The sequence below is a fragment of the Zalophus californianus genome, chromosome 3 (genome assembly GCF_009762305.2).
Source record: "Zalophus californianus isolate mZalCal1 chromosome 3, mZalCal1.pri.v2, whole genome shotgun sequence".
NCBI lineage: Eukaryota > Metazoa > Chordata > Mammalia > Carnivora > Otariidae > Zalophus > Zalophus californianus.
Window position 1 is genome coordinate 150,354,645 of NC_045597.1, and position 27,880 is coordinate 150,382,524.

The following is a 27,880-nucleotide window of genomic DNA, read 5'->3' on the forward strand; positions in this document are numbered from 1 at the left end:
CAATAACAGAAAAGTTTAAATGTGCTAAGTTTTAAAAAGCTTGAGTTTGATGTTAAATAGTTATGAAAATCTATAATGGCCTATGATGAAAAAGAACATGTCTGGAGAATAAGGATTTAATAATCAGTGGAACCAAATTAAGTATTTTCTTATATTCTATAGCGGCCAGGCATTTTTGCTCAACCATACCATACAACCCAACCCTCACATGAGCAAATTGCATAGGAAAAAAAAAAAAGTTGGTAACCAGGCAAGGTTCATCTTAAAATAGAAAAAAAAAAAAAAAAAAGGAAAAGAAACTTGCGTCTAAAGGATAATGCCCATGCAAATACTCCATGATAAATACATTCTATATATAAGGCATGCTGATTTGCTGCCTTCCGCCATCCAGCAGGGAACCACCACTGTCCTGATAATCAAGTCAGTAGGGTGGGAAAATACCACTGTTGAAGAAATCTGGCTTCTATCAGCCTCTGTCACGGAGAAGTAAATGAGACTGGCTCTCAGTAAGCAAAAGTGGTTTTAAGATCACAAATGAAAATGGGAAAGAAGTAAAAGTCTGTAAAGAGAGAAGAACAAGGAGCCAAAGACAAAGAAAAATCAGTTATCAGAGTGGCTGCAGAGGTTTTTCTAAACAAAGAATTGTATGAAGCAGCTGAAGTTCAGTACAAAAAAGACTCCACCCTACCCAGCTTCTGCTGCGACTTTTCCTCGCTCTGAAAACTCCAGCCCACAGAACAGAACTCCTCTGACTAAAAGTGCCTTTAGTGCTCCGTTTTAAGCACTCTTCTTTTAAACTTCCCACTCTCCACATTCAGGCAAAAGGACTTATCCTAGACTTTCCCAGAAATATTCAGTAGTATACTCTGCTCCATGGCAAATGTAGAAGCTCCAGATTTACAAACAGCCTCACTGTCTTCAGATCCGTTTCCCAGGTGCAAATCTGTCAGCCCCCTTCTCAGCTTCAAACCAGAACTTCCTCTTCACGCTCTTCCTTCCCTAGGCTTAACATTCCACCTATTTCCCAAACCGTGCAAGAAACACCACAAGCAAAGCAAACGGCAAACTCACCATCCTCGCCTTCTTCCTGGGCTTTTATTGAGACAAACTGCCCTAATAAAACAGTCAGAATGAGGAGAAGTCTTGCTTCCACCCAGTTTGCCATCATGTCTAAATATTAGACATGTGGGTTCTCCTGGGAGTGAAAAGTAGATTCTAAGGTTATTGTAGCACCATGAAGTCAGCTGCGGGCTCTTTCAGCACCGGCCCCGGGGCAGCCTTTGCAAACCCCCTTTTTCAGCACCAGCTCCAGCACAGTCTGAGAAAACTTTTTTCAAGCGATGCAGCTTTAAATAGGAAGAATGCTGCCTCCACTTCTTTTCCTGCCCCTTTTCAGCTTGTTCAGGCTCATAACCATCCAGTGTCTGCCAAGCAACGGTCTGATTGATGGTAAACAACCAAATCAGAACACACGCCTCTGTGCCTTGAACTGTCCCTTCTTCATTTATGTTTTAAACATAAATGGGGGCTTCATCACAGAAACAAACGTTTATTTCTTTCTTTTTTTTTCTTTTCTTCTTCTTTTTTTTTTTTAAGACAGACTGTTAGAAGAAAATAGTCCTATTCTCCCCTCCCTAATCCTTCCCCCAGACACACACCCCTTCACTTTTTCCCTATAAGCTGAAAAAGACATTAGGGAGGAAATATAGCCTTTTAGCCTAGTTTTTGGAGTCTAGACAATCCAGGACTCTTGTCCACCTTAAACTTGTAAAGGATCAAATTTTAACCCTTTCTTTTTACTGAAGAGGAAGTATTCTTGTCTCCCTGCCAGATTCTGTTTCTTTGCCCAGATTTTGAAAGGGGACTATTAAAACTGTGTCCAATTCAAGTCCAGGTGAAGAGACTGTTTCAGAAATATAAATTTGTGATGCGTCATACTTAAAGATTATCTCTGGATTTCTCCACATCTCTTGTTTAGGGGAACACATCTGCAGGTCCCTCCTGTCCCAAACAGTTCTATTCTGTTGAAAACTAGTCTACTATGTTCGCATAAAGGGATGGGAAGTATGCTGCATTTGGACGCAGAAAGTCTCGCTTCAAACAACTCTGCCACTTAACCAATTTCATAAACACAAACTCCTTTATCTCTGTGCACTCTTATTTTCTCATTTGAGAAAAGGGCTTTGCCCTGACCAGTGTACAGGGTTTAGTGACACTAAAATGAGTAATATATTATTAACTAAGTTCCAAATTACAAAGAGCTACGTAAGAGTAGATGGTGGTGTTATTATTCCTACACTAGTTTTTCAGGAACTGTGGCAGTCCCAGTGACACATGCTATTTAACAGCAATATTCATAAATATTGGGGCCACTTCTCATGTTTGCTAAGATCTTAATGACCTCGGAATGTTCTACATAATCTAATACATTTGCTACCTTGAGTCCACCTAGAATGGCTATGCTATACAATACAGGTGAGTCAACGGTCTATAGTAACTCATCAGTGATCAGGCACCTTGCACTGTGCTAAGCACTGAGGGAGACAACGACCCAAAAGAAGTGAAAGCCATGCCCGTTGCCTTTAAGGAACACATGTAGATGCTAAAAAAAAAACAAATTTACATGAAACAAAGAAATATAAGCTGGAGCAAATAAATATGTGTGGGTGCATTAACCCCAGGAGAAATTCTGAGAAAGGAGAGATTATACGGTGCGATTAGGTAAGTAATGCCCTGTCACTTTTAGTAGAAGAAATCCAAGAACCTTTGATTTTTAGCTTGGAGCTAGAATCTCTGGAGAAATATTCCAGAGGGGGGTCAACTTTACAAGCAACTCTAATGCTACACCTCTCAGTTTAATTTTTCATTTTTATAAGAAAGATTAAAAACACAATTCAACCTCGCACGATTCCCTCCAGTTTCAGCCTCTTCTTCCTAACAAACCAAAAGCATATGGTATGATAGGGATGCAGCAAATATTTTCAGGACAGCTGTGATAAATTAGCTCATCTTTGCGAGCTGTGTGACTTGGGCTTTTCCTCTATGATCGGCTTCAGGATCCTACATTACAACTTGGAAAAGAGTAAAACGTACACAGGTGTTGACCAGGTGTGTTGGTTACATTCAGTATAGAGGACTCAACCATTTCTTAGTCCTTGAAGAACTGATTCTAGGCCTCAGTGCTTAAGTGGGGAGCTCAGAAATCCATCACAATTTCAAGGAAGCCCCTCCCAAGTGTACATATTATAATAATACACGCCTCCTGGGTAAGTTTGTACCAAATCAACTTTCACAGCAACCTTGAAAGTTATTTATTATTTTTCTTAAATCATATATAAGGATTTATGGTTCAAAGAAGTTTACCTGCTCAAGTTTGCTCAACTACTAAGTGGTAGACTTAGGGTTCTATTTCAGAAATATCTGATTCCAAAGTGAGTATTCTCACTTCTTCCTAGCTCTTAGATCAGCCTGACACCAATATTTCCAGTTTCCAAAGAAAAGATGTCTCAGCACCTTCAGGGTCGGTCCTTCCCTCTGCGCTCTTTATCCTATCCCTTCTCGTCTCCTTCAGGACATTACTCTGTGTCCTCCCCTCCATCCTCACAAAAAGAAACAAAAACCCCCAAAGATTTCCCCTAACTACTCACCTTCTATAGTCTCCTTTTTTCCTTCTACTTCCTCACCACCCAGTTATACTTCACCATCCTCATTAGAATATCATCACCAGCACTGCAAGACACATCCATATCTCTTTGTTGATAAACCCAAAGACCTTTTGTCTTTTCTCCCTGTAGTATTCGGTATTCTGACTACTCCCTTCTTACTCAAACTCCTTCCTCCCAAGACTCCCTGGTCCCACATACTTCTCTTATGCCCCCTGCTTTTCTGGTCAAACTTCCTTTTCTAATTCCTTTCAGAGAATTCTTGTGCTTTCCAGCATTGTCCTATCAGCATTTTACCTTCCTTGCCCATTCTCTTGGGCTATTTTGACTATTAGATCCCTGGACTTTATTTCCATTTACGTGCTAATGATTTCCAGTCAAGACTTTCCTCTTCAGTTGTAGATCTGCAGACCTGTATTTCTAAGTGTCTGCATTGAACACCTTTCTCTGCACAAGTCCATGAAACTCAAAGAGTCCAAAATGAAACCATTATCTCTCATTGTTCTTTATACCCATTAACACTGTCACCATTATTCTAGTCCCAAAGATCAGGAACATAGAAAGACATCCTTCCTTCTCCCTCAACCTACATCCAATTGATAGCCAAGTCTTGTTGATTTTGTTATGCATTTCTTCACTCATTTATTTCTCCTTTCTTAAAAAACTAAATTAACTCCCAAGTACTTACAAGATAAAGTTGTATGATATCTTAAAAGAAGAAGTAGGGGAGGAGGAAGTTGGGGGAGGGGAGGGAAGAGGGGAAGAGGAAAATGCCCATTTCTTGGTTTCCATTTCTTTCTGCTTTCCTCTTTTGGCTTCAGCCATTGGAAACATAGATTTTTCCCAGGCACATAAGCAGTTTCACACCTTGGAATTTTGCTCAGGCTCTGACCTTTGCCTGAAACAACAATTTCCCTGGTCTAATTCAGTCCCTTATTCAAAAAGATTTGTTGAATGCCTATTATTTGCCAGGTTCTACTCAAGGATCTAAGGATCTATCTGTGAACAACACAAATGAGGTCCCTGATGCTGTGGAGCTTACAACCTTGAGTGGAAAAACAGCAATAAGTAAGCGAGCAAATATGCAAACAGGTAATTTCAGACAATGATATGCTATGAAGGAAATAAATAGTGTGTTGTTTTAAGAGTTGTTCAGAAGTTGGTGGTAGGAAGAATGCTGCAGACTAGGGCCATCAGGGCAGACCCACTGAAAGAGGTAACAGTGAATCTGAGACCTAAAATTCGAAAAAGTATCTATCCCCAGAGAACTGGGAGAAAATGGCATTCCAAGCAGGAACAGCAAGTGTAAGTGGCCTGGAATGTAAGTGGCCTTTCTATGGCTGCCATAAAAATTATCACAAACTTAGTCCTTTAAAATAGTACAATGTAGTACCTTACAGCTCTGTAAGTCACAAGTCTGGGTCTCACTGGGCTAAAATCAAGGTGTCAGCAGGCCTGCATTCCTTTATAGAGGGTCTAGGGGAGAATCTATTTCTTTGCCTTTTTAAACTTCTAGGGGTCACTCACATTCTCACAGCCTCTTTCTCCATTTCAAAGCCAGCAACATAGCATCACACTGACACTTTTTTTGTGGCCACATCTCTTTCTCTGACTGCAGGCAAGAAAGGTTCTCTGCGTTTAAGGATACAGTGTGACTGTGCTGGTTCCACCTGTCTAATCCAGGATAATTTCTGCCATCTCAAGATCTTTAATCACATCTGCAAAATCCCTTTTGACATGAAAAGTACACAGTTTCTGAAGATTAAAACATGGACATCTTTGGAAGGCCATTATTCCTCTTTCCATATATGGGAATAAGCTTTGAACGGGCAAGAATAGAAAGAAAAGCCCTTTCTGGCTAGGGTCAGTTACTAAAGTCTTACAGGTCATGGAGAGGACTTTAGATTTTTTTTTCTAAATGCAATGAGAATCTAAGAAAGATCCCCATTGGAATAATGTGCTCTAATGTGCTGATTTTTAAAAAATCTGAATGGCTTATGAGACATGTGTTCTACCAACGCCAAGAATGGAAGTGAGGACACAAGTTAGGAAGCACTTTTACTCCAAATGAGACATGATGGTGGTTTGGACTGGGGAAGTGCAGTGAAAACAGAAAGAAGCAGAGGGATTCCAGATGTGTTCTGGAAATACAGTCACTGAGAAGTTCGATAAAGGGAAAAATTGAGGAGGACATCTCTGCCAACTAAGAGGATGACAGAGCTGGCGAAGCTTAAGTTTTACCAGCCCACCTTCCTCACAGACAAACCAGCCTGTTCCTTCATAGAACCGAGGGACATGTTCTCTGCAGACCTCGCTAACATCACATGATCTTTACATGTCTGTTTCCCCTATCAGACTGGAAGCTCCCTATGACTACAAACATTGTTTGGTTATTTATATTTGCCCAAGAGTTATTTGTTGAACACATGTCGTTTGGTGAAGAATCAGTGGAACTTGATGACTGAAAGGCCATGACAGACATGGCAGTGAGCATTAATAAAAATGATTCTAAGATGCCAACCTAGAGGACTAGGAAAATGATGATCCTGGTGAAAGAACTATCTCGGCTAGGAAGAGAAACTGGTAATAGAGTTGAAGAAGACCACATAATAGATTAGGCACATCTCTGCACATCTATGCTATGAAATAGCATAACCATAATTTCTGAACAGAAAAAGCCTGCGTATTATGAATATACTCTCTTTCTGGCAGAAAGCCACTGTGAAAATAATAACCATAAGAATAGTAATAATGGGTAAAATATATTAAGTACTTACCATGCATCAAATGCTATGTAAGCACTTTCTATGTATTAATTACTATAATCCTTAAATCAATGCTATGGGATAAGTGCTATTATTTTCCCTGTTTTACAGATGAAGAAAGGAAATTGAGGCTCATAGAAGCTAAGTAAATTGTGTCAAGTCATACATCAAGAAACTACCAGATCCAGGTTTAGAACTCTGGCTGCATAGTCCTCTCGTAACAAGGAGTTGAGGTTCAAAGAAATTATGTTTATTTCCTTAGCTTAAACTCCATCACCGATTTTTTTTTTAATAAATGACAATATTGGGAGAATCCCTTGAAATGCATTTAGCATAATATTTTTTCAAGTAAACAAATATATGAACCAATGAATTTAATTACAAATACTATCTATATCCAAACTTTGTAAATACAGGTTACTTCTAGCTGAGTATTTGTACTAAAAATATATCTTTCTACATCTAGGCAAAATTAGAAATAATTTTTTTGTATTAGAAATTGTAAACTTCTTAAATTACAAACTTTCATTTTAATCTATATATGTTTCAGAATAAGTCATATTTTGAGAAAAGTTTGTGATTTTACATTCCAAAATACTATCTTATCTTCTGAGGCAATCAACAGTCACATTTAGAAGTTATGAAAAGTCTTGTGAGCCAAAATCGTAAGTGATCTGATAAATAATATTAGCTTCTGTAGCACCCTCTTCTCTACATACTGTTTGAGTACACCATAGTCTTTGAGACTCACTATAACCCAGTAAAGTAATATGGTCAGGATGATTATTTCCATTTATACTGGGATTCAGAGAGATTAGTGACTTTTCAGAAGTTACACAATGCAAACAACAGTCTCAAACATAGGCTTCCAAGTCCTAGCCCTCTATCCATTGTACCTCACGATAATTAAACTATAATTCAGATTTTATTAACTACCGTATACTTGAAATTTGCTAAAAGAGTAGGTCTTAGGGCGCCTGGGTGGCTCAGTTGGTTAAGCGACTGCCTTCGGCTCAGGTCATGATCCTGGAGTCCCGGGATCGAGTCCCACATCGGGCTCCCTGCTCAGCAGGAAGTCTGCTTCTCCCTCTGACCCTTTCCCCTCTCATGCTCTCTCTCTATCTCATTCTCTCTCTCAAATAAATAAATAAAATCTTAAAAAAAAAAAGAGTAGGTCTTAAATGTTCTTACCATACACACAAAAAGGTAAGTATGCGAGATGATGGTTGTATTAATTAACTTGATTACAGTTATTTTTTCACAAGGTACATATATATCAAATAATCACTTTCTATACCTTAGCTATACATAATTTTACTTATCAATTATACCTCAATAAAGCTAGAAAAAAACTAAAATAACTGTAACAATAAAGTCTTCAGAATTGTAGTGGTTATGAGCACAGACTCTCAAGCTAGACAGAGTCCAAATCTTGGCCCACCACTTACCAGCTGGTGACTATGAAAAAAATTGCATGTCTTTCTGCAGCTTAGTTTACTGTCTGCATAATGAGAATAATAACATTGCCTACCTCACTGGGTTGTTTTGGGGATTAAATAGGTTGATATTTGTAAAGCTCTTAGACAATGTCTGGCATAAAGGTAATATTATTATATATGTTTTGGTTAAATAAAAACAAGTAACAGCATTAGTGCTTCTTTTAAAAAACATAATTTGTCATCAGTTTAAAATTTAACTGTTAATATGTATACAATGGAATATTACTCAGCCATCAAAAAATAAAATCTTGCCATTGGGGACAACATGGATGGATCTAGAGGGTATTCTGCTAGGTGAAATAACTCAGACAGAGAAAGACAAATACCATATGATTTCACTTACATGTGGAATCTAAAAAAATAAACAAATGAACAAATAAACAAAATAGAAATAGAATCATAGATACAAAGAACTCGTAGTGCCAGAGGGGAGAAGATTTGGGAAATAGGTGAAATAGATAAAGGGGATTAAGAGGTACAAACTTCCAGTTGTAGAATAAATTAGTCACTGGGATGAAAAGTACATATGGGGAATATAATCAATAACATTGCAAATAACAGTATATGGTAACTTGTGGTAACTACACTTACCATGGTGAGCATTATGTAATATATAGAATTGTCAAATCACGATGTTGCACACCTGAAACTAATATAACATTGTATGTCAGCAATACTTCAATAAAAATTCTTAAAATAAAATTTAACTGTTAAAATTTACATAAAGATGAAAACCTAAGGTAACTAGAAGGAAGTTTAATTATCTACCACAGTATGCTCCAGTAATTCCCTCACTGTGTTTTTTTATATTATGTTTATTAAGGAATGCTTTATTTCCTTTCTTTCTTTTTAAGATTTTTTTTATTTTTAAGTAATTTCTATATCTAATGTGGGGCTTGAACTCACAACCTGAAATTGTCTCATGCTCTACTGACTGAGTCAGCAGGTACCTCAAGGCGTGCTTTAAATAGAGCAAAATTCACATTTTTAGGTGTAGGGTTCTTTGAGTTTTGACAAATGCATACAATCATGTAACCATTATCACAATCTAGAGGATATTTTCTTGCCCCCACAAAGTTCCTCCATTTTGAGCCAATCTTCTCCCATCCCATACCTGGCACCATTGATCTGATTTCCATCCCTATAGCCTTGCCTTTCCAGAGCGTTATATAAATGAAATTTGAAAGTATGTAGTCGGAGGTGCCTGGGTGGCTCAGTCATTAAGCGTCTGCCTCTGGCTCAGGTCATGATCCCAGGGTCCTGGGATCAAGCCCCACATCAGGCTCTCTGCTTAGCAGGAAGCCTGCTTCTTCCTCTCCCACTCCCCCTGCTTGTGTTCCCTCTCTTGCTGTCTCTCTCTCTGTCAAATAAATAAATAAAATCTTAAAAAAAAATAAAAGTATGTAGACTTTTTTGTCTGGTTGTGTGATTTCATCCATGCTACAGCAGTTCATTCCTTTTCTTAAATTTCTATGTTTACATGTTTAGATTTATTCTCTCATTCTTAACCATTAATCTATTGTTTATTAAGCCTAAAAAATCATAAAACACAGATGATTGTTTGTATTGGAATAGACAACTCTCTGTAGCTAAAAATGAGAGTCCATGAGTCAGGGCTTCCCCTCAGGGAAACTTTTTAGATGGCAGGACTAGGTACAGGCTACAAAGGAGAAATTGTCCAGAAACTCAATGACACCAAGGCCATTTATACCAAATGAGCTTGTTATGCTCCATATACTGCTTTTAAAAAATTAAAAGCCTAAGAGTCTTAAGTTGTTTCTCAACAAAATAAGGAGTGATTCAGTTCTGTTGACAATTATGTGGCAGCCAGAGGTCTGGAAATTGTGTCCTTGGTATGGAGAGGGAAGTAAAGGGCAAGGAAATGAATGGGATGTATTTTTTTCACATTTCACAAGCCCATCAGTACTTTGTTTAATATTTTAAATTTTCCTATACATTGGGGCAAACTACTCCTTCAGCTCCTCTAATAACTTCAGTTGTTTTGTAGAGCTGAGGAATTCTCTGCCTTTGAGAGACTATGCAAGAAGATTTTATAAATTTGTTCTTAAGAAAGGATAGAATTCTATATAAAAGAGCCATTTTTAACTGTCATTTATGTTGTAGTTTTGTTTCACATTTCATATTTGTGTCCAGTGTTTGAATAAAAATAATTATACCAGGCATCAGTTATATCAGAGCATTGAATAACAATTTTTTAAAATACTTTTTTAGATAATCTATGAATAATAAAAAGATGCAACCCATCTCCCTCTCCCCAATGCAGACATACCAAATAGGAAATGACCATCAGTGGTCAAGTCTTAATCACTGTGGGAAAACAGGAACTTCTGTTCACAATACCTATTATCACAATTCTTTATAATATTCAAGTACTTAAGAAGCTAAAATGACATTATTGAATGAAAAATATATGATGCATTTGGATTATAATTTCTTATTTAAATGTCTTCAAGTAATCAATAAGCTCATTTTGGTATAAATATACAATTATGAATTCAGAGATGTTCTGACTACAGTAATTGAAGCCTTAATTAAATATTAAAATGTGTGGCTCAGTCAGTTAAGCATCTGACTTTGGCTCAGGTCATGATCCCAGGGTTCTGGGATCAAGCCCCGCATCAGGCTCCTTGCTTAGCAGGGAGTCTGCTTCTCTCTCTCCCTCTGCCTGCCACTCCCCCTGCTTGTGCGCTCTCTCTCTCTCTCTCAAATCAATAAATAAAATCTTATATAAATAAATAAATAAATATTAAAATGTGTCACTACATCTAAAATTTTTTAGAATCAATTTTTTTATATTATTATTTTTTAATTTTATTTTATTATGTTATGTTAATCACCACACATTATATCATTAATTTTTTATGTAGTGTTCCACGATTCATTGTTTGCATATAACACCCAGAGCTCCATGTGCCCTCTTTAATACCCATCACCAGGCTAACCCATCCCCCCCACTCCCCTCCCCTCCAGAACCCTCAGTTTGTTTTTCAGAGTCCATAGTCTCTCATGGTTTGTCTCCCCTTTCAATACCCCCCTTCATTCTTCCCCTCCTGCTATCTTCTTCTTCTTCTTTTTTTTTTAACATATAATATATTATTTGTTTCAGAGGTACAGGTCTGTGATTCATCAGTGTTACACAATTCACAGCACTCACCATAGCACATACCCTCCCCAATGTCCATCACCCAGCAACCCCATCCCTCCCACCTGCCCACCACTCCAGCAACCGTCAGTTTGTTTCCTGAGATTAAGAATTCTTCATATCAGTGAGATCATATGATACATGTCTTTCTCTGATTGACTTATTTCGCTTAGCATAACACCCTCTAGTTGCATCCACATTGTTGCAAATGGCAAGATTTTGTGTTTTTGATGGCTGCATAATATTCCATGGTGTGTGTGTGTGTGTGTGTGTGTGTGTGTGTGTGTGTGTGTGTGTGTGTGTGTATACCACATCTTCTTTATCCATTCATCTTTTGATGGACTTCTTGATTCTTTCCATAGTTTGGCTATTGTGGACACTGTTGCTATAAACATCGGGGTGCACATACCCCTTCAAATCACTACATTTGTATCTTTGGAGTACTCTCACTCTTTGCAGATGATATGATACTTTATGTGGAAAACCCAAAAGACTCCACCCCAAAACTGCTAGAACTCATACAGGAATTCAGTAAAGTGGCAGAATATAAAATCAATGCACAGAAATCAGTTGCATTTCTATACACCAACAACAAGACAGAAGAAAGAGAAATTAAGGAGTTGATTCCATTTACAATTGCGTCCCAAACCATAAGATACCCAAGAATAAATCTAACTAAAGAGGCAAAGAATATGTACTCAGAAAACTATAAAATACTCATGAAAGAAATCAAGGAAGACACAAAGAAATGGAAAAACGTTCCATGCTCATGGATTGGAAGAAAAAATATTGTGAAGATGTCAATGCTACCTAGAGCAATCTACATGTTCAATGCAATCCCTATCAAAATACCATCAACTTTTTTCAAAGAAATGGAACAAATAATCCTAAAATTTGTATGGAATGAGAAAACACCCCAAATAGCCAAAGGAATGTTGAAAAAGAAAAGCAAAGCTGGTGGCATCACAATTCCGGACTTCAAGCTCTATTACAAAGCTGTAATCATCAAGACAGAATGGTACTGGCACAAAAACACATAAATCAATGGAACAGAACAGAGAGCCCAGAAATGGACCCTCAACTCTATGGTCAACTAATCTTTGACAAAGCAGGAAAGAATGTCCAATGTAAAAAAGACAGTCTCTTCAACATATAGTGTTGGGAAAATTGGACAGCCACGTGCAGAAGAATGAAACTGGACCATTTCCTTATACCATACACAAAAACAGACTCAAAATGGATGAAAGACCTAAACGTGAGACAGGAGTCCATCAAAATCCTAAAGGAGAACACAGGCAGCAACCTCTTTGACCTCAGCCACAGCAACTTCTTCCTAGAAACATCGCCAAAGGCAAGGGAAGCAAGGGCAAAAATGAACTATTGGGACTTCATCAAGATAAAAAGCTTTTGCACTGCAAAGGAAACAATCAACAAAACCAAAAGACAACCAACATATTGGGAGAAGATTGGGAGAAGATATTTGCAAATGGCCATGCAAAGGGCTAGTATCCAAAATCTATAAAGAACTTATCAAACTCAACACCCAAAGAACAAATGATCCAATCAAGAAATGGGCAGAAGACATGAACAGACATTTTTCCAAAGAAGACATCCAAATGGCCAACAGGCACATGAAAAAGTGCTCAACATCACTCGGCATCAGGGAAATCCAAATCAAAACCTCAATGAGATACCACCTCACACCAGTCAGAATGGCTAAAATTAACAAGTCAGGAAACGACAGATGTTGGCGAGGATGTGGAGAAAGGGGAACCCTCCTACACTGTTGGTGGGAATGCAAGCTGGTGCAGCCACTCTGGAAAACAGTATGGAGGTTCCTCAAAAAGTTGAAAATAGAGCTACCGTATGACCCAGCAATTGTAGCTGTTTTTCAGTGTTCTTTTCTTTCTTGTTTCAAGTTTTTATTTATATTTTAGTTTCTAGAGTAGAATTTAGTGATTCATCACTTATATATAATACCCAGTGCTCTTCATAAAGTGCCCTCCTTAATACCCATCACCCATTTAACCTATCCCCCCACCCATCTCCCTTCCAGTAACCTTCAGTTGTTCTCTATAGTTAAGAGTCTCTTATGGTTTGCTTCCCTCTCTCTTTTTTTTCCCCTTCCCCCTATGTTCATCTGTTTTGTTTCTTAAATTCCACATATGAGTGAAATCATATGGTATTTGTCTAGCTCCATCCCCGTCATTGCAAATGGTAAGATTTCATTCTTTTTGATGGTTGAGTAATATTCCATTTTCTGCTCAATCTATTAAAAATTCTCCAAATTACTTCAATTATTTCGGATATGGAAATTGTCAGTAAAAGAAAGAATTAAGAAGTTATTGTGTTCCTGAGGCATGAGCATCAGCCACCCTTGTTTCAAATGTACCTTGAACATCCTAATATATCCATCCTACCTACTTAAGGGTAGGTTTGAGGGTTCTGGTTTCAAAAGTTATATGCAATTCAACATAATGCACACTTATTGAGAGATTACTTTGAGGATGCAAATATATATAAAATCACATATCAATCACATCTTCTTTAACCATTCATCAGCTGATGGACATTTGGGCTCTTTCCAATGTCCTAAACACCACAAAGACCCAGTGGCTCATTGATTATACTGCTTAGAAATCAGAAACATTCTGTATATTTAGATCATATTGCCCTAATTACTACTGGATTAAAATATGTAGATATCCATATACAAAAACATATACCCGAACAAAAAGAGTTGGTGAAAAGGTAATTCATAAACTTAATTTTGAGTATGATCTTAAGTTAATGCACCCACATAAATCTGAGTCCTCCTTGACACCTAAAGATGAGAAAATCAAAGCCTCCTGTGATCACTCCTACAAAAATTGGGTTGTTATTCCTAATACATAGAAAATACTAACACGGGTTTCACTCACCAGTTGGAGTATATTATTTTAATGGTTTTTTTAAGTACGTGAGTGATATTGTCTCCTGAGATTTGGAAGAACACATGGACCTCATTTTCTTGTTTTACAGAGACTTACTTTTGTTTTCTCTGGAATAATTGCAATCATAAGATATTATTGGATGAGTGAGATTTTATAAATGTGCGCTGTCTTCCTTTCAACATCATCTCCACTTCCATGATTTTGGAATGAGAGGAATCTGGAAAATTGTCCCTGGAACATCTGAAATCTCTTTTTCCATAAATATAATACATAGCTAAAACAATCAAGGGACACTTAGAGAACTTTGGCAATTTCTCTCTCTGTTACTTTAACTATAATCAAATTTATACACATTTAATTGTAAGAAGAAATCCTTTATTAATTTGCAGTTTGTAGTTAATCTTTAAGGCCCATCAGTTGGCTCCAGAAGCCATAGTGTACTTAATTTACTAAATTTATTTTGAATTTTGCTCAATTTTTTATGAATCTATTAAAAACTCTCCACGTTACTTCAATTATTTTGGATATGGAAATTGTCAGTAAAAGAAAGAATTAAGAAGTTACTGTGCTCCTGAGGCATGAGCATCAGCCACCACTCTTGTTTCAAATGTACCTTGAACATCCTAATATATCCAACCTACCTACTTAAGGGTAGGTTTGAGGGTTCTGGTTTCAAAAGTTATATGCAATTCAAAATAATGCACACTTATTGAGAGATTACTTTGAGGATGCAAATATATATAGGACATAGTCGTTGCCCTCCAAGGGCTCACCTGGTTTGGTGGTAATAGACATAAGCATTGATATCTATAATCCACATACTACCAGGATGAGTTCTATTATAGAAGTGCACAGAACCACAGAAAAACAGAATAGGGTAAAAGACATAAAGTCACAGGGAATCTAGAGTTTATGGAGGTGGTAGAATTTAAGCAGAGCTTCCAAGAACAGATAGCTTTCCAACAGAGATTGGCTAAAGGAAGGTTAGGGAAGACAGAAAGGAAAATAGTCAAGTGGCTTAAAGAAATTGTTAATAGCCTAGCAGAATTAAATCTCAATGATACAATACTGAGGCCACTCAATAGTATAAAACATGAAATATTTAAGTAAAACTTAAATACTTATTAATAAATAAAAAATATATAAACAATAAATAAATTAATACCTAGCAATTTATTAAGTAAAACATAATATTTGGAAAGCATAAAGTACTTACATTAAAGGAAATGGGAAGAGGGCCCAGGAAATATTTAAAAGCCAACTGTAATAAATCCCAACCCTAACAAGAATTGCATCTTTTAACAGTCTAGTCAGTATTTCAAGATAATATCTATGCTAATTATTCTACCTCATGGTACTATGGGTTTTTTAATGATTTTACTAAACTAACATACTACTGGACTATATTCTTCAGAATGCTCTGTCACTGGAGAGGGACAGAAAGACATCAATAACATGCCTACATCTTTATTCATGCAGCAAAAAAAAAAAAAAAAGTATTTCTAATACTCTGCATGGTTTTATTTCTTGTAGAACCACACCCACATCTCTCTTCCAAAAGAAGACATAGCTCAAGAAAAAATGTGCATGAATCAGTAACCATACATAGATTTGAATGCTGTTTTTCACATAACAACCTCATCTCATCTTCTAAGTTCAATCCAAGATGGTTTTTCAGCAGCCTGAGAGTCAACATAGCAAAGAGAAATGGAAAACATATTTGTAAGTCCCTCTCAGATGTAAGTCTGTTAATGTTACTAGCCCTTTAAAGTATTTAGAAAGAAAAATACAGCTTCAAATTCCAAATCCTGAAGAAAGGGAATGAATAGCTAGTATAATCAAACTAATTTTAGGTTAAAAAAAAAACAAAACAAGGAAAGTAACAAAAACTCCTTTTGCGTCATTAAGAACTTGAAGTGTGATCTCTCTGAAAGGACTGTTCCACAGAATATTATCTCTGATAATAATGGGCCATAGGAAATATGAGCTCTGGTCCCAGGACAGCCTCTGACTAACCACTTGACCTAAGGAGAGCTCCATACATTGGCAGAACCCAAGTCCTTGTTTGAAAAATGAGACAGTAAAAGCCCCTTCATATTTCCAAGTATTATTACAGGAACCATTCATGAGTGAGTTTTACAAATTCTAAAAATTAATAAAATATAAGCTATCATTCTTATTATTCTTACTACATTTGAGGGATGATTAAATACAAATAGGCTGTTTGAGAAAAGCTCTATTCAATTCTTCGCTTAATAATGGACAGTGCAGGATCCTGCACTTATTTTTAGCCATTTAAAACATTTTCAGTGGGTAAAAGGACAAGACAAGTGAGCAATGCCTAGTTTGGCAGGATTCCCTTCAGGCTGCCTGAACTCAGAACTTCCAATTTGAGTGTTGATCTAACAGAATGAGCTAAAAGGAGAGTATAAGTGTTTGGAAGAGAAAAGATGGGAAAGAATAATAAGAGAAAGTATCTGATATCCCCCTGGAAAAAACAGACTTTCCATTTGCTTAAAAGTAATGTACATAAGCTAAATATTATTCCTTTACAATTTATGACTATGAGAGTTTCAAACATAACTACTATAAAAGATTTGATTTGATTACATAAAGAAAATACAAAAATGACATGCGGGGAATCCCGTTTTTTTTTGATACTGTGAAGGACTTTCACGAGGACACCCCATTGAATTCTCTCAACCATACAGTGGGTTAAGAATCTCATGTTATAGGTAATTAACATTAAGTTCGGTAGGGTTAAATGACATGCAAAAGTTACACAACTAGTAAGTAAATCATGCAGGAAACCCAGATCTGACTACCAGTTCATCCCCTACTTTAGAGGGTCTAAGCATTCCTAGGTGCACACAGGATCTTCTTTTTGGGGAGTTAAGGGTGAGTCTGTGAAGTTTTCCCTTTTCCAAATACATATCTATATAATGCCAAATTTTTTCATACACTTTAACCATTACAACAAATGGCAACAGCTTAAAATTAGATGCAAATATGAGAATCCTGCTGCTTTCTATTAAATCAGACATTAAAGAGATTTGCAAATATGTAAAATAATGCCACTCTTCTCATTAACTTTTTGTTTTGGTAAGTATTGCTACTTTCATAAAAATACACCATTATGTTAACACAAAATGGGTATATTATTATTTTAAATAAATTAATAAAAAATTCTCAGTTTTATTTCTAAAATGGTGAATATCAATAGGTATAATCTACTAAATTTTATTTAGGGTCCTCAATAATTAAAAAAGTACAAAGGGCTCCTGAGACCAAAACGACAATTTGAGAAACATTTATACCATAGCCCAAGCATGTCCATTTCCCTTCTACATTTTTAATACAGTATTTGATTTTCAAGTCTACAAAGTAGAACAGGCTTTTCCTCCCACCCATAGAGAAGAGAAAATGAAGAAAATATTTTAAAAATCATTTCACTAATAAACCCATCCCCTTGATGTAATCATTGGTAACATTTACAACATCTATTTCTCTTCAAAGATTTTTTTCATTTGAGAATACATTTTCAATATGTAATATCTTGCTTAATATATTGCTTTTTTCCCCAATTAACAGAGATAAAACTTTCATGCACGCTACTAAAAATTCTATGAACAGCTCTCTTAATGACTGTATAATAGTCTATCATATCCACTCTATAACCTATTGAGCTACTCTCCTATTGTTAGTTACTTGAGCTGTTCCCAATTTAAAATATTACAAATAAAGGAAAGCAGAGAGGGTTACTAGTAAATTCTTTAAGTTTCTGAGCGGTAAATGAAGGCACCTGGAGGCACACATATCCTTTGTTGTGGTTAAGGAAGGCTATGTTACAGCTGCTGAATTGGCTTTATGTTTATTTAGGTTTATTTATTTAGTTTATTAATGATATTTAAGCTGAGATTCAAATGACAAAGTAGCTAGCCATGAGAATTTCCAGGGGAAGAAAACTCCAGCAAAAGCTCATACAAATGCAGACTATCTTTGCTCAATATATTTAAGGAACAGAGATGACCAATATGGCCAGAAACTTCAGATTACTGTTTTTCTCTTATGTAGTAAAAATTTTCCATAGGCCCTTGTTGGTTTTTATTCTGCTATCTTAACCTTTAATAACCTTAGTAAGATATATATTTAGATCTAGGAGTTTATTATTTCTACCTTGAAGAAGTGTATATTACACTTTTCCCTCCAATTTTCCACATGGAGGCTGGGAGGATGAATATATAAAGATACATGTTATTTTTATATAATAAATATAAAGATATATAGCTATAAAGATAATTAATGGGTTTATAAATATATAATCTAGTCTGTCAATCATTCATATTTTGCAGTACTGCCGGAATAAAGTGAGATTTCTTACCACCACTCTATGATTATTTGATTATGAGCAAAGGACCTTAGGAATACAAAACAGTATGAAGTTTATTTTTTGACTGGATGAGTTGTGGATAGTAAAAGGGAGAACATATGGTAGGAGATATCAATTTTGGAGAAATCCAATGGTAAAGAAAGACAGAGTAAAAGGTTTACTAGAAAGATGGGTGGGACAAGAAAAAGTTTTTTTGTTGGTTTATTGACATATGGGAGGCATATACCAACCAGAACCATTTATCTGATACTTTCATTAATGATATGACTCAGAAGTCAATTTAACCATCCAGAAATTGCTTTCATAATAATAAATGAAAAGCAAATTAAAGGTCTGAAAGTCAATTCCTTACCTGCCATTGTAGAGCATATATATGTCACTATTTTGAGGGATATAGATAAGTAATAATAAGTAATCATTAGAAATGGTGGTAAACATTAGGCCAATTCTACCCTAATTTATAATTTATTCATCAACTATTTTATCTAATCATTCATTCATTCAACCATGTTAATATTTTTCTTTCTCAAAAGTCCTATACACTTCAGGGTGCCTGGGTGGCTCAGTTGACTGAAGGTCTGAGTCTTGATTTCAGCTCAGGTCATGATCTCAGGGTCCTGAGATGAACTCTGTGCCAGGCTCCTTGCTCAGCAGGGAGTCTGCTTCTCCCGCTCCCTCCACTCTTCCCCCAGCTCTGTACAGGCTCACTCTCTCTCTTAAATAACTATAAAATAAAATAAGGTCCTATACACTTATTAACCTGAATAGTTAATTCCCCACATGTAATATACTAATGTGTATATGTATGCTTTCAAGTGATGTTTTAGACTAGTAGACTACGGGTAGGAGAAGAATTAAGATTATTATTTTTAACCTTCTGTGAGCTGGATTCCCATATATATGAATTGTTGGGCAAGTCTATGATCCAAAAGTAAGATTGGATACTTTATTAATTCTGTTCTTATTCAGCAAGGATCTATATAATCCACAGATAAGTGGTCATTAAAAACTAAAATGTAAAAGTATCTGATTAATGCTAGCAAAAAAGATGAACCATGAGATAATGCTATAAGTAACTACAGAGTAAGATTTATTAAGGTAGCATTTTATTTTTTCTCTTCTCTTTAAAATCTAGAACAACCCTCAAGTTCTGTTTGTTTGAGTTCATCAAATCACAAAGCTATAGAATGGCCAATAAAAAAAAATAGAACTCTAAAAATTCAGTTGATAAAAGTTGTTCAATTTAAAGTCTAAATTATGTACAAATACAGCTATAGAACTTTCTACAGTTAGACTTTCTATCCTAATATAATAAATTTCCCAAAGGAAGCAACAGATTACTTGGTTTTCTCCTTTTCCCACTTCAGATTCACTCGCCATCCTTTTTCACATCTCTTTACCCTAAGACGCTGACATTTACAGGTTGCATCAGCAGAAAATCTTGTCCTCTGACTACTTGTTGTGGCTTGGCCATTGGGGAGCACAGTGGGGAATTAGAAAGCAGGAAGAGAATGAGGTCAGAGTATTTATTCTCCTGGCCCACTCCTGCCAGGTTGTGGTTAGAGAAAGGCTGCATTCCTGAGGAGTAGATTTTTCCTACAGCAGTACCTCCCCAGGTTCCAGGAACTGCTCTCCTCTTTCTCCTTTAGACCTAAGGATGATAAAGTCAGGTCCTGGGTGCTTTACCATGTGCTGTTGGTCTTACTTTCCTTCCCACACCTTTGTAAAGAGTGACTGTGTTGTCCTCCTTTATCTCTACTGAGGATTTCATCTCTTTAGGGCCAGGATCCTGATAGATATAATCCATCAAAAATAGAATGCATCCAAGTGTTAGATACAGAAGAGTGTTGGTTAGAGACATAGAAAAAGATAACTGAGAAAAGATGAACCAGGTGAAAGCAAGGCAGATATTTGCTTCAGCAACTTGTGGTTAAGGAATTCACCAATTTATGAGTAAGAATTAGTACTTAAAAGTAAAACCATATAATAAAAATGAAGAAAAATTATATTTATTGAATACTCTGTGCCTGGCATTCTACTAAGAGCTATCCAAGCATTATATCATTTATTACAAACACCATCTTGAGATAGGTTCAAAGATAAGAAAACCAAAACTTAGAATGGTTAAGTATAATCAGAGAAAGATAGTGATTGGAATTGGGTTTCAAACTCCAGTATTTTTGAATCCAGAGTCCATTCCCTCAACTACAACCCAATGTCATCAAATGGTAATTATTTAGGCATATAATTTCTACCTGTTTCAATTTTTACATTATATATATATATATATAATCATTTACATGAGGAGGTAGCATAGCATGTTAATCAAATGACCTGTAATATTTACCAGATCAAACTCAAAAAGTCTATGGGAAGAGAATAGGCTGGCAGAAAGGAGAGCTTCACTATAAATGTCACTGCCAGCCATGCCAATCTCATAGATGCTGAGAAGTAAGTGAAGGTGGACATTAAAGGAATGTTCAAGAAAATAAATCTCAGTCAAAGCTACAGACCTTTCCACCTTGTTTCTTTGCTACTTTTCTTTCACCACTTTACTTTTCAGCAAATTTCCAGCCCCATAAACTGCCAGCATGGAAACTAAAAAGAGAAACTGAAAAATAAAAGGAGAAAAGACATTCAAGGAGAAGGCAGAGGAAGAACAGCACAGCACATAAGAAAACAGAGGCATAGTTTACACAGAGTTTTTCAGACTCTCAATAAATTAGTGTGTACTATTTCTATTAACAAATCACAAAAATAATAAATTGTGAGCCAAAAAGTTTATATATTAGTAGGAGATGTAAAATAAGTTTATCAGTGCTCAAAAAAGAAATGGAAGATAAAATTAAAAATATTTAGAACAAAAGCCATATGTGAACATAAAAGCAATGAAATAAATATTCCTGAAAACAGAGAGATAGTGAACAAGCTAGAGGTACTCACACAAAAATCAAGTGGAAGATAATACAACCATTTAAATATACAAAGGCAAAGATAGATATTGGATGACTAAAGAAATCAGAGATTCAATATATACATAATTGGTACTCTTGAATTAAAAAATAGAACAAAAATGGAACAGAAAACATATCCAAAGATATGAGAGAAAAAACATTTTTAATGAAAGGAAAGAACATCTTGAATATCCGTATAGAAAGAGTACATGTATCATAACAAAGTTGTTACTTGGATGATCAACACCAGGTCATATCTTGTTGGATTTACTGAACTTTCATGATTAATAAAAATTATGTGAATATTGAGGTAGTTGAAAGTCTGATACAAAGGAGAAAAATCAAGTTGGCTTGGAGATTTTTTACAGTAATATCCAGCACCAGAAAAAAACGGAGTAATATCTAGAAAATACTGAGGGAAAAGTGGCTCAATAATTATTCTTAAAAATAAAGTCTGCAGTGATCAAAGTTAGCCAATCAAGAGACGGCTTTAAGTACAGTGAAATGGAGGCACAAATGTGAAATGATCGTGCTACAAACTGAAAAAAATGTGACTAAAGGAAAAGAAAAAACATGTGTTAAGCTTGATGGCCTAAATAACAAACAAAGTAATCCAAATTAGGAGTTGGAGAAGAGGAAAGGAAAAGGACAATAAAATGTACTGATTTTCATTTTTTTCATTGCTAAAAGTCATCAGATACTATCTCAAAATGAATTATGGAATAAAAGGACATCTAGCTTCTAAGTAGGAAGTAGAAAGATAACAAGTGCATTTTTCCCATCCTAATAATAAGTAAAAGCCAGATAACCTTCAAAATCATGATTTTTCTTTACCCAAAAGAAACCTGAGGCTACAGGGCAGCCAAGCAGCATGGTTTCCAACAATATAAAAAGATGGGGTTGTAAAACAAATTGAAGAAGAAAGAGAGAATGGGACAAAAGTAATATTTGGGGAGATAGTAGCTAAGAGTTTCTCTAAAATAATAAAATATATTAAAGGTACGGTTTCAAGAAGCTCAGAGAACACCAAGCAGGATAAATAACAAAGAAGAAAAACAAAACATCATATTCAAACTTCTGAAAACCAAAGATAAAAAAAAAATATTTAAGGCATCTAGACTAAAAAGACAAATACATAATATATAAATAATTGCCCCAGATTTCTCATCAGAAACTTTGCAAGACTGGAGACAATAGGATATCATTTTTAAAGTGGTGAAAGAAACCAAAAATTTTTTACACAGCATAAACATCTTTCAAGCCCATTACTGGAAGTCTTACACTATAAGAAAAGTTAAAGAAAATTATTCAAGTAAAACGAATATGATAGAAACTTGGGTCCACTCAAAGAAATAAAGATCTCTGGAAAAAATTAAAATAAAAGTAAATATAAAAGATTTTTATTATTGTTTTTACTCTAAATCATAATTGAATTTCCAAAACAGCAAAAGTAGCAATTATAACATATGAAAAAGTAAACTATATGATAAAAGTAGCATAGAAGTGGGAATGAGAGAGTGGAATTATACTGTTGTAAAGTTTAACACTGCATGTGAAGGTTGATTTTGATTCAAAAATGTGTATTTTGAACCCTAGAGCAACAATGAACGAGTATTAAAAATAGGTATTATTCATAAATCCATATGGAGGTGAAATGGAATCATACAAAATATTACCATTCAAAGGCAGACTAGACATAGCTAAAGAGAGAATTGATGATTTGGAAGACACAACTTAAGAAAATATCCAGAATGCAACATAGAAAAACAATAAAATAAGAAATATAAAAGGGACATTAAGAGATATAAAGGTTAGAGTAAGCAACTATAACATATATCTGATTAGAATTCCAAAAGGATGAAGTCAAGAAAATGGAAAAAGGGCAATACTTTAAAAGATAATGGCTAATAATTTTCAAAATTGAAAATTAACCTGATCCTCAAAGTTAGAAAGTGTAAAAAACAAAAATAAAAACCTAAACAGAATAAATAAAAAGGAACTCACATATAAGCACATTGCATTAAAACTACAGCACACTAAAGACAAAACAGTATAAAAGCAGAATTGGAAAAAGAAGGGCAAATAACTGAAAGGAACAATAAATAAGGTAAAAACTAGACTTTCTAACAAGAAAAGAAACCAGAAGGCAGTGTAAGTTACTTTAGGACTACACTTTAGGAAGAAAACAAAAGTTATCTCACAAAAGAAGTCTGAGATGCAAGCAAAGAAAAATATTATATATATGGGTAAACCTAAACAATCACTGACCATATAAAACAATTTCTAAAAAATCAGACGGGTTAATAAAAATAATACAAAACTAAAATTGTATATATCTGTTGGGTTTTGGAAGTAAAGCATTTTAAGTGCCTGATTTAGCTGGTAAGAAGTTAAAAATATTAATTTTAGATTATTAATTTTAACATGTGTATGAAAATATCTAAGACAATAATTAAAAGAAAAATTAAATGCATAAAATATACTGTTGCTGAGGGTGGAAGATTAAAATGTGAAAAAAAACTAAAATCTATTAACCTCTTCCCTGAAAAAACAAGAATGGAAAAAGCAGAAAAAGTAAGATAAATCAGAAGAATAAAATGCAATGTTAAAAATTAAGTTGTAGTAAATGTAAATAAACTGAATTATGCAGTTAAAAGCCACAGATTATCAGACTGGGTCATGAGGAAAGGTAGCATTTGAATGAATGGGAGAGAGGTGAGAAGAATAAGAGCAAGGAAAGTGTGGAGGATGGAATAACTGACTTACTCAAGAGGTGATAAGTGAACTGGCCAGAGTAGGCAGAGGCTTCACATTCAGAAGCAGGAAAAATTCATTTTTCCAGGTTTAGAATTCATATGGTAGAAAAGAGAGCTGCTGAGCAAAATAAAGAAATTATAAAAGTAGTATATAAGCATGTAGGGTAAATGAAGGAGAGAGATTAGAATATGAGATTCCACCATTCACTTTGAGGAATGATTCACTTTAAGGAAGATTCACTCTAGGCATAATGAACTTGAGAATCATCATTAAAATCATTATCTTTGTTGGAAGATTTGACCAGAAAGGAGGAATGAGGATGAGGATAAGAGAAAGTGGGTCAAAGATATATGCTCATTTATTAACCTTTTCTAGAGAACAGTTTCAATCACTCATATTTCACTACTTGTTATACTTAAATTTATCAATTTTTAAATGAAATTACTTAACTCTTTAAAGAGTTTTGCTTAATAGCTCAATATCTGAAATACAGTTTTTTGAAGTATAGTCTGAAAACAAGAGAAAAGATGTGTCCTTCAAACATATGTACAAGTCAAGGAAATAAAATGAGGATATATCATGACTATAATATAATTATTCTGCCTTATTTCTTTGCACCCTCCCAAATCTAAAAGTGGCATTGCTTTCAAGTTCTAACCAAAAAAAAAAACAAAAACAAAACAAAACAAAAAAAAAATAGAATGAACTTAAGTACAATGTAGTCAAGAACCAAACACCAGAACCCTAACTTACAATCAACACACCCATCCCATAAATACAGGAGAAAGTCTGGTGGCATAATAGAATTACAGGGAGCAGACCAGTGTTTGCTTTGGCAGATGTGGAGACTGTGCAAATAGGAACACAGCTGTATGCTGAGTATTTTAGTGTTTCTAAAACTGCTGAATCAGACACAAAAGAATATCCAAAGTTGCAATGTATCAGCAAGTTTAGAGAACTGAGTGCTTAGAGAACTGAGTGCCATTCTATTTTTTAAATTTTTATGGAATAAGTGACCTCTATTAAGCGTTTTTGTCACCATGTCAGTTGTAACACAGTAGTTCCCGCTTCAATATTGAGGGCCATATCTTACTTACATGGCTATATTTCTTGTTCCAATTTGGATATTTTACTATTTGCCACAAATGTAGCACAGGAAAACTCCAGAGGAGGTGGTGACCCTTTAGCCTAAAAGAGACTTAACTGAATATATAATTAGTTACATATGTGTGAGAATTTTAATAAAAGTGAAATATCTCACATTGAAATTCTGAAGAGTAATGCTGGAAAATTATTGAGAATAAAATTAGAGAACTTGATCCAAAGCTATCCCTGTATGAGAATGAGGCTTTTTCACATAAGCCTTAATTTCACATAAATGTTAATTTTCCAATGTAATAATTTATTCTATTTTATGGAGAAGTTTAGGTCTTTAGCATTTCAAAAATGAAAGTGAAAAAAAAGCACCTTTTCATTTACCAAGCAGGGCTTTGCCCAAAGACGTTTCCTGAATGGATAATGACTAAATGGTCCCTTAGTGCCTTACTTGTCCCATTCTTGGAAATTTTTAGGACTTCTTTCTGGGCCAATTAACCACAACCTACTATAACTTACCTTGTTTCTAAATTATGTGTTCATGTGTGTCTGACTTCCCTACTGATTTAGTTTTAGACCTATCTGTGTTTCAGTAACTGTTGTTGAATTGGCCTAGACTTACTTTCAAATTATCAAATCCATTTCATCTTTAAAGTTTAATCTTAGCACCTAGAATATTTCCCTGCTTTATTTTCCCTTTAGATTTCTTGTCCCTATACTATTTTTCTTAAATGAACATTTCACAAAGGCTGCAAATAGACTTCAAAAGACTTCAACCTGTGGGTTGACTCCTGATTGATTCATAGTGATTGCCTGGAATATTTTACTAGGAAGAGCTTGAGGACAAATCTCTGCATTAAGCAGGAAATAATATAGTGCTGGATTAATTACGTCTGCTATGGACTTGGAATGGCGGAGTGAAAAGTGGTAGAATACTTGCCATTTATTTTCTTTTTTTATGGAAATCAGCTTTCCCTTTTATTGAATTATGTTTGACCTAAGACATTATATAAATTTAAGGTGTACATGTCGATTTGATACATTTATATATTGTAATATGATTACCTTTGTAGTGATCGTTAGCACCTCCACCACAACATATAATTGTTTTTCTTTTTTATGGTGGGAATAACCAAGATCTTACCAAGATTGATGATTATAATACGATATTGTTGTCCATATGCTGTATACTGTGCATTGGATTTCCAGGACTCATCTGACTATTGGTTGCAAATTTGAGTCTTTAAACAGTATCTCTCCTATTTCTCCACAACCCAGCCCATGGTAATCATCTTACCCTACGTCTTTGTGAGTTTAGCTCTTTTATATGCCACATATAAGTAATATTATACGGATTTGTCTTTCACTGTCTGACTGATCTCATTTTGCATAATGTCTTCGAGGTCTATCCATATTTTCACAGATTGAAGAACTTCCTTCTATCTCATGGGTTTTTTTTTATTTGTGTTTTTTTAATCTGGTATTTTAATTCCAGTTTAGTTATATACAGTGTTGTTTGTTTCAGGTGTAAAATATAGTGATCCAACAATTCTATACATCAGCTGGTGCTCATCACAACAGGTGCACTCCTTAATCCCCAACACCTATTTCAAGCCTCCCCTGACCTACCTCTCCTCTGGTAACCAACAGTTTGCTTTCAAAACCTAAGAGTCTCTTTCTTGGCTTGTCTCTCTCTCTTCCTCTCTTTTTTTCCCCCTTTGCTCATTTGTTTTGTTTCTTAAATTCCACATATGAGTGAAATCATATGGTATTTGTCATTCTCTGACTAGACTTACTTCACTTAGCATTACACTCTCTAGCTCCATCCATGTCATTGTAAATGGCAAGATTTCATTCTTTTTATGGCTGAATAATGTTCCATTGTGTGTGTGTATATATATAGAATATATATATATGTATATGTATATCCATTCATCTATTGATGGACACTTGAGCTTCTACCATATAATTTGGCTATTGTAGGTAATGCTGCTATAAACACAGAGGTGCATGTATCCCTTTGAATTAGTGTTTTTGTATTTTGGGGGTAAATACCCAGTAAGGCAATTATAGGACTGTAGGGTAGTTCTATTTTTAACTTTTTGAAGAAACTCACAGGAATGTGGAGACCCCTGCCTCAAAAAAATAGCTTTTTCTAATTCCTATTTTGTTAGCCAAAAGAGAACAAAGCTATTTTTTTAAGTCAAAATGTCTGAATTAATAAAAGAACAATTACTTTGTGTTTAGTTTACACCAGTCACCACACTAACTGCCTTACATGGATCGTATCATTTAGCATAGACAATTGTGGAAGAAAGGAACTACTGACATCTTTACCATGATCATCTCTAATTTAGAAGTAATTAAACAGAGCTTGGGGATGTGCTCAAAGCCTCAGCTCTGGTGGATAGCAGAGAAGAGATATGAAACCCAGGAAATCTAATTCCGATCCCTGTATTTTAAGTTACAATGGGAGGCAATGTCTCTAAATGAGACAATAGGCCATCTCTAAGTCCTACTAAAATAACTGAACTGAATGTTAGTGTTCAGAAACAGCACAGTTAGTATTTGGTCTTGCGTTAGATTCCAATGTCCATGCTGTAGTTGTTACCTAACCCTGTCTCTATGAGCCACTCTTTCCTGTATGTAAAATGGAGGTAAT

The 27,880-nt window shown here is 35.2% G+C and overlaps 1 protein-coding gene across 2 annotated transcripts in view; it reads right to left on the bottom strand.

Moving 5' to 3' along the window:
- COL5A2 (collagen type V alpha 2 chain) overlaps positions 1–27,880 on the bottom strand; it is a 373,443-nt gene that overhangs the window by 137,578 nt on the left and 207,985 nt on the right. The window contains exon 1 of one of the 2 annotated variants that reach the window (XM_027590566.2): positions 1,072–1,378. The exons of the other annotated variant lie outside the window; for it this stretch is intronic. Coding sequence (XP_027446367.1) covers positions 1,072–1,168 — 97 coding nt within the window. The 5' untranslated portion in view covers positions 1,169–1,378. Of the gene's footprint in view, positions 1–1,071; positions 1,379–27,880 lie in introns of those variants that run through there. 2 annotated transcript variants of the gene reach the window in all.